The sequence below is a fragment of the Gambusia affinis genome, linkage group LG03, assembly GCF_019740435.1.
Source record: "Gambusia affinis linkage group LG03, SWU_Gaff_1.0, whole genome shotgun sequence".
In the NCBI taxonomy this organism is placed as follows: domain Eukaryota; kingdom Metazoa; phylum Chordata; class Actinopteri; order Cyprinodontiformes; family Poeciliidae; genus Gambusia; species Gambusia affinis.
In genome coordinates this window covers 30,987,454-31,000,214 of record NC_057870.1, presented here as the reverse complement: position 1 = coordinate 31,000,214, position 12,761 = coordinate 30,987,454, and the positions used below count along the sequence as shown (strand labels likewise).

The 12,761-nt window shown below is 39.7% G+C and overlaps 1 protein-coding gene and 1 long non-coding RNA gene across 2 annotated transcripts in view; one reads left to right on the top strand and one right to left on the bottom strand.

Moving 5' to 3' along the window:
* The window catches only part of LOC122828537, an 11,936-nt gene extending 7,955 nt beyond the window's left edge, over window positions 1-3,981 (bottom strand). The window contains exons 1-3 of the long non-coding RNA XR_006370243.1: window positions 3,826-3,981; window positions 1,729-2,062; window positions 864-1,413 (exon numbers count right to left, since the gene is read on the bottom strand). This is a non-coding gene — a long non-coding RNA (uncharacterized LOC122828537). The remainder of the gene's footprint in view (window positions 1-863; window positions 1,414-1,728; window positions 2,063-3,825) is intronic.
* The window catches only part of LOC122828533 (solute carrier family 12 member 2-like), a 14,412-nt gene extending 1,651 nt beyond the window's left edge, over window positions 1-12,761 (top strand). Inside the window, exons 2-26 of the mRNA XM_044112154.1 lie at window positions 899-1,021; window positions 1,104-1,179; window positions 1,291-1,386; window positions 1,715-1,854; window positions 1,941-2,051; window positions 2,753-2,861; window positions 2,949-3,076; window positions 3,280-3,364; window positions 3,864-4,012; window positions 5,831-5,938; window positions 6,676-6,799; window positions 6,885-6,986; window positions 7,059-7,214; window positions 7,951-8,050; window positions 8,133-8,244; window positions 8,361-8,501; window positions 8,591-8,697; window positions 9,383-9,462; window positions 9,655-9,795; window positions 9,868-9,987; window positions 10,162-10,273; window positions 10,365-10,451; window positions 10,754-10,889; window positions 10,967-11,034; window positions 12,316-12,761. Coding sequence (XP_043968089.1) covers window positions 899-1,021; window positions 1,104-1,179; window positions 1,291-1,386; window positions 1,715-1,854; window positions 1,941-2,051; window positions 2,753-2,861; window positions 2,949-3,076; window positions 3,280-3,364; window positions 3,864-4,012; window positions 5,831-5,938; window positions 6,676-6,799; window positions 6,885-6,986; window positions 7,059-7,214; window positions 7,951-8,050; window positions 8,133-8,244; window positions 8,361-8,501; window positions 8,591-8,697; window positions 9,383-9,462; window positions 9,655-9,795; window positions 9,868-9,987; window positions 10,162-10,273; window positions 10,365-10,451; window positions 10,754-10,889; window positions 10,967-11,034; window positions 12,316-12,451 — 2,847 coding nt within the window. The 3' untranslated portion in view covers window positions 12,452-12,761. The remainder of the gene's footprint in view (window positions 1-898; window positions 1,022-1,103; window positions 1,180-1,290; window positions 1,387-1,714; window positions 1,855-1,940; window positions 2,052-2,752; window positions 2,862-2,948; window positions 3,077-3,279; window positions 3,365-3,863; window positions 4,013-5,830; window positions 5,939-6,675; window positions 6,800-6,884; window positions 6,987-7,058; window positions 7,215-7,950; window positions 8,051-8,132; window positions 8,245-8,360; window positions 8,502-8,590; window positions 8,698-9,382; window positions 9,463-9,654; window positions 9,796-9,867; window positions 9,988-10,161; window positions 10,274-10,364; window positions 10,452-10,753; window positions 10,890-10,966; window positions 11,035-12,315) is intronic.

Here is a 12,761-nt window from a genome sequence, read left to right as displayed (position 1 = left end):
AGACAGCACCATTTACAAAAATCAGCATTTACAGTCAATCTGTTTAGTTTTAAAAGCATTAAAGCTTAAAAACATGAGTGACTGTCAAAAGCAATTAAAACTCTTTTCTTTGTGGTTTTTCAGCTGTAGTTTTAGGTGACTTGCTCTGTCAAATTAGACTCCAATCTTTATTAGAACAAACTTGACGCCTTTATTGGTTCTACAGGGACACTGGCCCCTGACGGCCCCCATCTAGAACCGTCCATGCTGTAAACGTGGAGGCCCCACAGGGTCAACAGAGCCAAACCACCAGGAAACTCTGGTCTTTGTTCTGTTTTATAAACTTTAATAATCTTTTCACTTTTTGAAACATCAATAAATGGTTCCTCAGAAATGTTCTCTTTTTTTAATTAATTTTCTGAGATTTATCTCATAATTTCTGACTTGTTTCTAGCAAATACTTTTCTTTTCAAGCTCAGAAATTTCCGCTTTTTTTCTAGAACATTTCTGAGATTATTCTCCAAACTCCCATTTTCTAACAAACTGTCTTCTTTTGAAACTCAGAAAATTTACAAAAGTTCAAAATGTTAGAATTTTTTTTTTACAACTCAGAAATGTTCCCGTTTTGTCTAAAACATTTCTGAGGTTAAAATCACAATTTCAACTTTTCAAACTCAGAAATTTCATTATTTTTTCTAGAAAAATTCTAAGATTAATGGAACAATTTATGAGTTTTTTCTAGTGAATTTCTGAGACTAATCTCAAAATTTCTGAGTTTTTTTGGTTGAAATCGACTCTTTTTTTCTGATACGTCCTCCTACCAAAGAACCACTGAAGGATTTAGAAAACAAACGTTGAAACTCTGACCCACTTTCTTCATTTACCTGGATATTTTTCCTGACATTCCTTCTCCCTCCAGGAGCCGTTCGAGGACGGCCTGGTCAACAGCGAGGAGCCGTCAGCCGCCGAGGAGGCGGCGGCGTTGATGGCGAAGGAGGCGAAGGGAGGAGCGGTGAAGTTCGGCTGGATGAAGGGCGTCCTGGTGGGTGATGACAGACGGAGTCTCAGATACGCTGCGTGTTGAGGGCAGTCAGGTGGTGTTAACCTGCAGAAACGTGTTGCAGGTGCGCTGCATGCTGAACATCTGGGGAGTGATGCTCTTCATCAGGATGTCCTGGATCGTTGGTCAGGCTGGAATCGGTGGGTGAAAACCTCCCATCCAGTTTGGTTTTTGTTCTCAGATGTTGGACGTGAAGTGAAGGAGCGTTTTTTGTTCAGGGTTTTAACGGTTCAGGTGTTTTTGTGAACCAGGACTCACCATCGCCATCATCCTCATGGCCACTCTGGTCACCACCATCACCGGCCTGTCGACCTCCGCCATAGCAACCAACGGCTTCGTACGCGGAGGTGAGGAACCGACCAGCAGGAGGAAAACTTCAGTCGGTTTCAGCAGAGCAGACAGAGGGAAAGATTCAGTTTTAACCACGTCTAAGATTAAATACGTGGATTTTTCTCTAATTTTAGGACTAAAATAAATAAGATCTGCATGACTGAGTATCAGGGCCAGACAGAATAACAGAATAAAGACATTATATTATATACTAGGAGATACAATATTATCAGACAAAATATTGTAAAAGTTGTTACGATAATCCTTAATAAAAACAATAAGATTTAATTCATGAGCTGTTGTGCAACAGTATTTGTCATATGTACGTATTAATGGTTATTTGAGGGGGAGCGTACTACCTGATCTCCAGAAGTCTGGGTCCAGAGTTCGGAGGCTCCATCGGTCTCATCTTTGCCTTCGCCAACGCTGTGGCGGTGGCCATGTACGTCGTGGGTTTTGCTGAGACGGTCGTTGTGATGCTCAGTGTAAGAACTTTATAAAACATTTTAAAACCTGCCTGATGATGAAGTTTAGGCCTGAAATTAAACATTTTCCTGCTGCTTCGCTGCAGGATGTCGACGCTCTGATGACCGATGAGCTGAATGACATTCGCATCGTCGGGACGCTGACCGTCATCCTGCTGCTGGGAATCTCTGTAGCTGGGATGGAGTGGGAAGCCAAGGTAAGAAAACTCTGAAAAAACAGGAAATTATAAATTTAATTCATTAGAAATGATGAACCAAAGTTGTTATTTTTTACAGATTCACCAAAGGTGCATGTTTTGTTTCTTTTCACAGTAATGTCTTCAGTAGTCAGTTCATGGAGCATCTTGAAATCTGACAGTCGTTCTCCTACAGAATAAACATTTTATAAAGTTTTTTCCTTTAGGAATCTGTCAACATTTTGTTTGTGACATAAATTAAGTTTTATATCTTTTTTTGGGTAAACCCATCATAAACTCATTAAGTCTATATCTTATTACACTTCAAAAGAGACAAAATTAACTTACAAATAATTTTTCAGCAACATAGGAGTTTATTTTGAGTCATTAATTCCTTCATTTTGTTGAAAAAGTTCTAGTTCCACTCGCACATTATTTCATTTCTAACATGTGAAAAGTGTTTGGTTATAAATGAAATAATCTGCCAGTGGAACTAGAACTTTTTAATCAAAATTAATGAATTATTGGGTTTAAACAAGCTCATATATGTTGCTGAACATTTACTTTTGTTTTAAGTGTAGTAAGATATTTGCACTAGAAAGAGGATCAAAATACTTGGTGATATTTTGAGTTTGCAGTGCTTTCTGTTCATGCAGTTATGTAATTGAACCAGGAAGACGTTAAAATGAACCTTTACTCCTTTTGTTCTCTGGGTCCATCAGGCTCAGATCGTCCTCTTGGTGATCCTGCTAGCGGCTATCGCTAACTACTTCCTCGGCACTTTCATCCCGGTGGACAACAAAGAGCCCAAAGGATTCTTTGGTTACCACAGTCAGTTTACATCCTACATGCTAACCATCCTCTTAAATTCTTACTCCAGATTTTATTTTACTCTTTTTTATCTGTCCTGTTTCTCAGCTGCCATCCTCTTTGAGAACTTCGGTCCAGATTTTAGAGAAGAAGAGACGTTTTTCTCCGTGTTTGCGATTTTCTTCCCTGCAGCCACTGGGATCCTAGCAGGAGCCAACATCTCTGGTGACCTCGCTGTGCGTTTTTACCGCCTGAAATAAATACAGAATCAGTTTAGATAGAAATTTTAGGTCTTTCTGTCAGATAAAATATCTGGTGTTCCTCAGGGTTCTGTGTTGGGACCCCAAAAACGATGGATCAACTTGTTTTTATTTTTTCTGGTTTTGTTTTCATAAAATAATCTAATTAAAAGTGAATATTTTCATTTCTTTGCCGTTAGGACCCTCAGTCTGCGATCCCTAAAGGAACCCTGCTGGCCATCCTCATCACAGGCCTCACCTACGTGGCTGTTGCCCTTTCTACAGGTTCATTTAAATATATATTGTTTTATTTTAGCTAATGTTCAGCTAGACTTAAAGTTATTATATTTAAGCACGCCGCAATAAGCAATTAGTCAATTAATTGCATGCTGAATTAAAATGAGCTCCAATTTGATTAATATCTTGTTAAATGTAATTTTGCTTAGAAACTTATAATCCATATTATTCATGGTTTAGATTGTGTGAAGTTATTTCCATATTATTTATTGTATCTGATTATTTTATTTTGGATTTTTAAAATGTCTTCCAGTTGCATTGTCCTTATTAGAGGGTATTGTTGCATTATTATTGCCACCATCAATATATTACATGAAAATGGTCTCAAAACAACAATATTATCATTTATTGCAAAAACTTCTAGGATAATGAATTTGTATATTTTGTATTACATTCTTTTTAAGACTCTTTTAGTTTAAAAATCAAAGTTAAATTCAGATTAAATGTACCTTAAAGGCCAGGTTGTTGTTGTTTCTCTTGGTCTCAGGTTCCTGTATAGTGAGAGATGCCACTGGTGACCACAACGACACGGTGAGCGACACGGTGAACTGCACCGACGCCGCCTGTACGCTGGGCTACGACTTCTCCATCTGCAAGGAAGGAGGCTGCCAGTTCGGCCTGATGAACGACTTCCAGGTAGAAACACCTCAGGCAGGACGATCCCTCCATTTTAATCAAGTTAATTGGTGTAATTACCTCATCGCAGTGTGGACTTTAGCATTGATGCTACTTTGGGCTTGAATAGCTTTGCTAGTAGGCTAATTCCGGTTAGCACAACTTTAACACAGCAACAGGCTGTTCCAACGTCCCGTCGGATCGGTTTTACAAGCAGAAATTAACCCGCCGAGGAAGCAGCTTCGTCTTCTATCCTTGTTGTTTGTGGATGTAGCTTGTGCGCCAGATTTAAGGTCGCACCAGAAACGCACGAATGCGAAGGTTCCGGTTGGGAATAAAAAGCGATTAATTGTGTTAACTTTTATTTTTTTTATTTTTTATTTTTTTTTATAAACTACGTGACTGATTAATCGAAATTAATGCACTAAAGACATGGACACAACCAACATACAATCTTTAAATTTATAAAGTGCTGGGACCTAAATATTTAGCTTAGTTATTGAGAAGTTGATGATCTGAGCAGATATAGGTCACTAATGTGGTAATTTCATGTTTTATGGGAACCACCACCTAACATGTTCTTGTGTCTTCCCTGTTTTGAAAAGCGGCTAAGATATTTGATATTTGAGGAAAGATGCAGAGAAGCTTGGGAATGTGTTACGTAAAGGCCAGAGAGCGGACAGAGAGCGACATGCATCAACACACCCACCGTCATTGTTTTCCCTGGAGGCCCATCGTTCTCTGGCTGCTGGCGATGCCGTGTCAGGACACAACGCTGTCCCACTTCCCAGAGTCCAAAACACGTCACAGCCGTCCACACGCCGCCGCCGCGCCAACACCAGGCCGCCATCATCATCTCTGCTGCTGCAGAAAACTCTGTCGTAACTTAATCTGGTTAGAAGGTGTTGGAGTGATGCTGAGGGAGTATAGATGCCCTCAGACTGTGTGTGTGTGAGTGGAGGTGTGTGTGTGTGTGTGTGTGTGTGTGTGTGTGTTAGAAACAGAGCAGTTCTCAGCATCATGCAGAGAGCCGTACAGAGATAATGGTGTCCGTTGTTCTGGGTCACAAGGTTGGTGCTGGTCGGACCTGAATGAGCGCATTATGGCCGCCGCCTGCGCTCACTTCCAACCCGCTGACACTGATCTCACTGAACACGCTCTAACACACACCACGCTGCTGCTAATGTGACCGCAGGACGGCTGTGAACTAAAACACACTCTGGAGTATCTGTTACAGCCCAGCCAGGGCCGGCAAAAGCCTTTTAGGGGCCCAAAGCATATTTTCATTCTGGGCCCCAACTCCCCCTTACCAACATACTTTATCATTTCTACACTACTCTGTATGTATGTATTAAATTTAACCTTATGAGAGCAGAAAACAAAAAAAACAAAAAAGATTTTGAGATGCAGAATATTAAGGGTGTCATTTTATTTTAGTTATTTGTAAGTAACATCAGCTGATAAACATTAAATTTACAGTCAGTTAACAAGTTTGACATGTTATACAGTATTAATTTATCATACATGTACCAACTATAAAAACAAGGTAGACATTTTGGTTTTGTTTAATAGCATTTAGTTTGTACTATCCAATGTTATTTTCAATATATATATTTTATTATGCTAGCTGGTGCTCTTTGGAGCCCCCTGGTGGTCCAGACGTTTAGCTTGCATATATGTTGGGCCGGCTGTGATCCCAGCTGTCAGGAGGCCATCAGCCTCTGTTACTGAATGTTTCTCAGGTCTGATCAACAAAAAAGAGAAATTCTGGATAAATGTTTTTATGTGTGTGTGTGTGTGTGCGTGTGCGTGTGTGTGTGTGTGTGTGTGTGTGTCCAGGTGATGAGTATGGTGTCGTACTTCGGGCCGTTGATCACTGCAGGGATTTTTTCAGCTACTTTGTCTTCAGCTTTAGCTTCACTGGTCAGCGCACCAAAAGTCTTCCAGGTCAGATAAAAAATGTTTTATTTTATCCACAATTTGAGTTTGTTGTATTTTTTTTAATCCTTTGTAATATGTATAATTTATCTCATTTTATTGTTTTATTAGAAATTAATGCAGGTTTTAATGGTGTTTAATTTAATGTTTTATTTACATTTTGTATTTTTTTATGTTTATTATAATTTTGTTCTGTCTAATTTTGTTTTGTCTCATTTTACTTTCTTGTATTTTTTGTTTAAACTATTCAACAGAAATTTTATCCATTTTTTTATTTTTCTATTTTTATTCATTGTTGAAATAGTTTAGAGATTAACAAATGTTTTAAAATTCTTTTTATATTTTATTTTGCTTAATTTTACTTACATTTAATTTCTTTTTTCTTTTATTCATGTTAATATTTCACGTTTACATTTAGATTTTGTATATAATTTTTGCATTTTACTTAATTTCCATTCTCTTTAATTTTTCCATCTCTGTCTGCTTTATATTATTAATATTTCATCAGAAAATGCCACCATTTGTGGGGCAGTTTGACCTTTAAGAATTTTTTATTATCTTTTATTTGATTATTTAATGACAATTAAAGCATAAAAATGGAGCAAATCAGGTGCAAAAGAGGTATTCTGTCGTCCTCACTTCCATTTTTTCTTTTCATATTTTGTTTCTTTCTTAAATGAATAAATAATGTGAATAAAACTCGAAGGCCCAGATGTATTTTCTAACAGCAGCTGTTGGCTCTCCAGGCTCTCTGTAAGGACAACATCTATCCTGGTCTGGGGATTTTTGCGAAGGGTTACGGTAAAAACAACGAGCCTCTGCGCGGATACGTCCTGACCTTCTGCATCGGCCTCGCCTTCATCCTCATCGGTGGGCAGCAGAGCTTCATCCTGTCAGATAAAAACAGAATAAATATCTAAACACAGAGCTAACCAATCTGTTTGTGTCCGACCAGGCGAACTGAACATCATCGCTCCCATCATCTCCAACTTCTTCCTGGCCTCTTATGCTCTCATCAACTTCTCCGTCTTCCATGCCTCCCTGGCCAACTCTCCAGGTTAAATCCATAAAATCAAACTTTATTCCTGCAGAAATCGCTCTGGTGTGCTGACTCCCTGTTTCTCCACAGGGTGGCGCCCTAGCTTCAAGTACTACAACATGTGGGTTTCTCTGGCCGGGGCCGTCCTGTGCTGCATTGTGATGTTTGTCATCAACTGGTGGGCCGCCCTCGTCACGCTGCTCATCATCCTCGCCCTCTACATCTACGTTGGATACACGAAACCAGGTGAGAACCAGGCAAAACCACAGAAGAAGAACGTAAATATTCACCATCAGTGGGAACATCTCTGAAAAAATACACAAAAGCCTCTAAAATGCTTCTCGTGTTTTTTCTACACTAAAAATGTCATAATAATCCCAAATGAAAAAATAATATAAAATCTCAACATATCAGTCATTTTAGAGGTTAGTTGAATGAAACACAGCATAGATTTGTTAAAATGTTAGTTTGGTTTAACTCACATTTATCCATCCATCCCAGAAGCCAGACGTATGCATGTGTATGGAGGGCCAAAAGGGACAAATTTAAATGAACAAATGCATCATTAAATGATTAAATGAATGTAACATGAAATAGCTACATTAAATATAACACAATATGTGATCAAATCATTAAAATGCAATCTTACAATAGCAGATGTAGATAACTAATTAAAGTTATTAAATGCTTTCTGTTCCTGCAGTGCCACCATGACGCTACTAAACCTTAACTTAACTTTTTTCTGAAGATGAATTGATTCTTAAGGATTTTGTGTTTGTTCAAATTGTGACATTTTTGTGTAAATTTGTTTAATTCTGCAATATTAAGCCTAGAAGTGTCTCAGTGCTGCCCTCTGTGGGTTAAACAGTGGCTACTGCAGCTGAATTTTCCTGCTGGTTGAAGTCTAAATCCAGGCTCAAATCGGATCACTGATATTTTTCCTTGCATTGCATTTGTTTCCTCCTGTGTTTTTTGCCTGTAGATGTGAACTGGGGTTCGTCCACTCAGGCTCTGATCTACAACCAGGCTCTGACCCACTGCCTCAACCTGTCCAGTGTCGAGGACCACGTCAAAAACTTCAGGTTTTCCTCAGAAATTTTACAGATTCTCACCAAAAGCGTGGCTGTTTCTTCCTTGATGCGTTCTCTCTCTTTCCTTTTTCAGGCCGCAGTGTTTGGTTCTGGCCGGTTACCCAAACTCCCGCCCGGCGCTGCTGCAGTTGGTTCATTCGTTCACCAAGAACGTCAGCCTCATGGTCTGCGGTCACGTCAGGACGGTGCGAACTGCACTCAGCGTCCTGCGGGAACGTTTCATGCAACAGTTTCATGCAACAGTTTCATGCAACAGTTTCATGCAACAGTTTCTCCAACTTGTCTCTGTTTCCTCCTCCAGGTTTCCCGGTGGCCAAACTTCAAGGATCTTTCCCAGGACTACGTTCGGTGTCGACGCTGGCTGATTAAAAAACGGATCAAGGCTTTTTATTCTCCAGTTTTTGCAGACAACCTGAGGCACGGGGCGCAGTTACTCCTCCAGGTATAAAGACTGGTCTCAGACCTGATCTGTGAATTAAAAGCCGTTAAAGTTAAATTAAAAGATTCTCCATGATGACTTCTTTGCTCCAGGCGGTTGGTTTGGGTCGGCTGAAGCCCAACACGCTGGTCATGGGTTTCAAAAACAACTGGAGCGACGGAAACATGAGAGACGTGGAGAATTACATCAACACAATACAGTGAGGGCCAAAATTTAACAATCTAAATGTTGTAGTTTTAAGAACGTCAAAAATATCCGTCCATTCGTTTCCCTGATCCTAATCGAGATCCAAACAGGAAACACGGTTCCTCCAGAAAGTTCTGGGTCTCACCAATCATTTACCCGAGTCAACTGACTCCCTTTGTATGGAGCGACTTTAGTGCCGAGATTAAGACTACTGGCCACCCAGTGGTGGCAGGAAGCTACATCTGTTCCAAAGATAGATATTGATCTGATTAATGATCGACCAGCACTGCCAAATGAGAAGGAGAATACTGGCTAGCATTAGCTTTGGAGAGGCTAACTAGCCTTCCTAGGCTGGTCATCTGCTGCATTACCTACTTCTTATGCTGTTCGTTAGCATGATAAGCTAGTGTTAGCCTTGGATAGCCTGCTTTCTAGACAAATTTCTCCTACAGGAAACTAATAAAGTATCTTATCTTTATATATAAACATTAGCCTTGCATATGCTAATGTCAGCCGTGGATAGGCTAGCATCTAGCAGGATAATTTGGTCACCTGCATGTTTTATGTCAAAGAAAAGTGGTAGTTGTCTATAAGCGTCATACGTTAGCGCGATGTCTCTGAATATTTTAGTCTCTGTTCCAGTTTTCTCTCCATTCCATGAATCTTTTGTGACAAAGTTTTGTTGTTAAACGTCGCAGTGATGCGTTTGACCTCCAGTTTGGCGTGGTGATCCTCAGGCTGATGGATGGTCTGGACATCTCTCACATTCCAGGACAAGGTACCTCCGTGTTTTTACTGTAAATATGTCAGTTTTCAACGTCTGACATCGTCGTTTTCTCCAAATTCATATCCTCAGTTCTTCTTTCCAGCTTTTTCAAGAATATGAAACATAAAAAGAACCAGATATGTCATCCTGAAATTCATTCTCAGTTTTAGGAAATGTCAGAAACAAAGGTGTTTTAATGTGCAGATGAGCTGCTGTCGCCCGGTGAGAAACCGCCGAAGGAAAGCAAAGATGTTCTGATTTCCGTCGGTCCGGCTAAAGACTCGGACTCGGACTCCTGTCCATCCAAAACCCACAGCAACCAGAGCAGCCCGCTCATCATCAGAGGTACAGGAAACCTGAACTGCTGCTTTTAACCACCGATTCTCACATTTAGATGTTAAATATTTTACTCTGCAGCCACAGAGACCAAAAATCCTCTGAGTCTGACTGACCAGCGTCTGCTGGAGAGCAGCCAGATGTTCAAGAAGAAACAGGGGAAGGGAACCATCGACGTCTGGTGGCTGTTTGACGACGGAGGTCAGATTTTAAAAATTATTCCACCAAACTTATGAACCCACATTCAGACAGAACCAGTTCTGTTACTGAACCGTTCAGATGTTTCTTTATTCCTTTTAATACCAGAAATCAGAGAAGAACAGAGAGAATCCTGTTAAAGTGAAAACCAACCTGTTTTCTGGTGTTTTCCTGCAGGTCTGACTCTGCTGATCCCCTACCTGCTGACCAACAGGAGCAAATGGGGCGACTGCAGGATCCGGGTCTTCATCGGTGGAAAGATCAACCGGATCGACCACGACCGCCGAGCGTGAGTCTCCGTCTGCCGTTTTCTGTCCAGCCGAGTCCAGATGGCAGGATTTCTGTCCCGATCGCTCCAATCTGCTGCTTCGTCTCTGCAGGATGGCCACGCTGCTCAGCAGGTTCAGAATCGACTTCTCTGACATCAATGTTCTCGGAGACATCAACGTGAAACCCAAAAAACACAAGTAAGACCCCAGTCTTCTGCCTCCTCCGGTTGACAGACAGCCAAACCTCTGATTCAATGGAAACTCTACTGATGAATCTCTGCTATAAAACCAAGAGCTCAGTAATAAAAAATATTAAATCTAAATCAAAACACCTGGTGAGGGAAACTTTGCAGTCTCAGCCTGTTCCATATTAATTAAAAGCTAATATATCTCAGCAAAACCTTTTCATTTTGACACCAAATGTAGCTCATGTTTTGCAGCTAACTGTGTTGTAAAGACATAATTTAGAGATATTTCCAACAGTGTTTTTGCTGTGACAGTAAGCTGAGCTTTAAGGAGCTGATCGAACCGTACCGGCTGAAGGAGGATGACATGGAGCAGGAGGCTGCAGAGAGGCTGAAGGCCCAGGAGCCCTGGAGGATCACCGACAACGAGCTGGAGCTCTACAAAGCCAAGGTTCTCCCTTCTCACTCACAGCGATCCTGATAAAAACCTGAACTCAGTAGTGAAACAAAGATGAATTTCTCCTGCAGACCAGCCGTCAGATCCGACTGAACGAGCTGCTGAAGGAGCACTCCAGCAGCGCCAAGCTAATTGTGGTGTAAGGACTCCTTCAGTTTCCTATGAGAGAATCCAACCCATTTATTCCACTTGTTACAAAAAACCTGATGCCAGCGCAAAGCTAACGCACCAATTATAAACATTAGTTCTCCTAATGCTAAAGTGCTATACCAACAATATATTTAGCGGGAGCTAATGCTAACATGCTAACTTTAATTCCTGTTATATCTGAACGTGAGCAACAACCTTTGAGCACCAATTTAATTTTGACATTTTCAAACTTAACAAAAATGCTCAAAAATAAAATAGGAAAAAAAAAAACGGTAAGTTATTAGCAGATTAGTGTAATTTTATTAAAGCTTACAAAACAGCCAAGTAAATTAGTGCTTTTCAGTTTCTCTTGAAAAGCTAATTTAGTAGAAACTAAGGCGCTAAATGTAAAATTTGCTCCACTATTAGCAAAACCTTTACAAAGTATAACTAAGCAAATGCTTTTCAAAATTAGCAAAAAGCCTGAAGCATTAAATGAAACATTAGCTCAAATTCACTTTAACCTTCAACCAAAATAGAATAGAATAGAAGTACTTTATTCATCCCAGCAGGGAAATTACTTCGCAATTGCAGCATAAAGACAAGACACAGTAACAACTAGTTGTAGATAAAATAAAATAATATAAAATATAAAATGCCACAAATTGTAAAGTGCTGTAAAATATAAAATGCAACTTAAGAGCAGTCCTTACAGAGATTAAAAAATGCAGATATGTATATGTAAATATATGTACAGCAAGTGTGCCACAGTGCACACTTGCATAATTTACATGACTTATAAAACAGTCATGTAAATTAGCGCCTTGGAATTTCTCAGGAAAATCTAATTTAGTCTATTAGCTCATTAGCTAGAGTTTACAAAACAGAAAAGTATTTTATCTGTAAAAATGTATTTAGGGGAAGCTAAGTGCGCTACATGTTTTCAAAGTTATCAAAAATGCAAAAGCGCTGAATAAAAAACTAGCTTTGCTATTAGCGCATTAGCTGAAGTGTGCCTACCACTGCTAATTATGTTACAATGCTTTCGGCTTTATCGTATCACATTTCAGTACTAAAACTAGTAAGATTGTTCCTTCCTTAGCTGTACTTTTAGAAGTTCTTGAAAAATATAAGCATGTGATTTCAAAGTTAAGATATTTTTGGGATATTTTAATCTTAAATTGCTCTAATATAAATGATTATTTGTGTGTGTATGTGTGTGTGTGTGTGTATGTGTGTGTGTGTGTGTGTGTGTGTGTGTGTGCGTGCGTGCGTGTGTGTGTGTGAGCAGAAGCATGCCGTTGGCCAGGAAGGGCACCGTGTCTAGCGCCCTCTACATGTGCTGGCTGGAAACGCTGTCCAAAGACCTTCCTCCGCTGCTGCTGGTCCGAGGAAACCACCAGAGTGTCCTCACCTTCTACTCATAACACACACACCAACACCGTTTATTTATTTCACATTTACATCTGCACAGAAACAGAAACATGATCAGACTCCAGGTTTTTAAAGGTTTCCTCCCGTCGGCGTCATTTCTTCTCATTAACTTCTCTAATATGAAGCTGTTTATATTTTTATTGGTTTCAACTGATTGAAGACATTTTAATTAATTATGGTCAACATTTAATTTATTGTGTTCAAATCCAGTTATGTTTTATTCCTCTGGGTTATCATGTTGCCAAACATTGTTTTTCTTTTGTAATAATTTTGTAGGTGATTTTAATAAAATATTAACAAAAC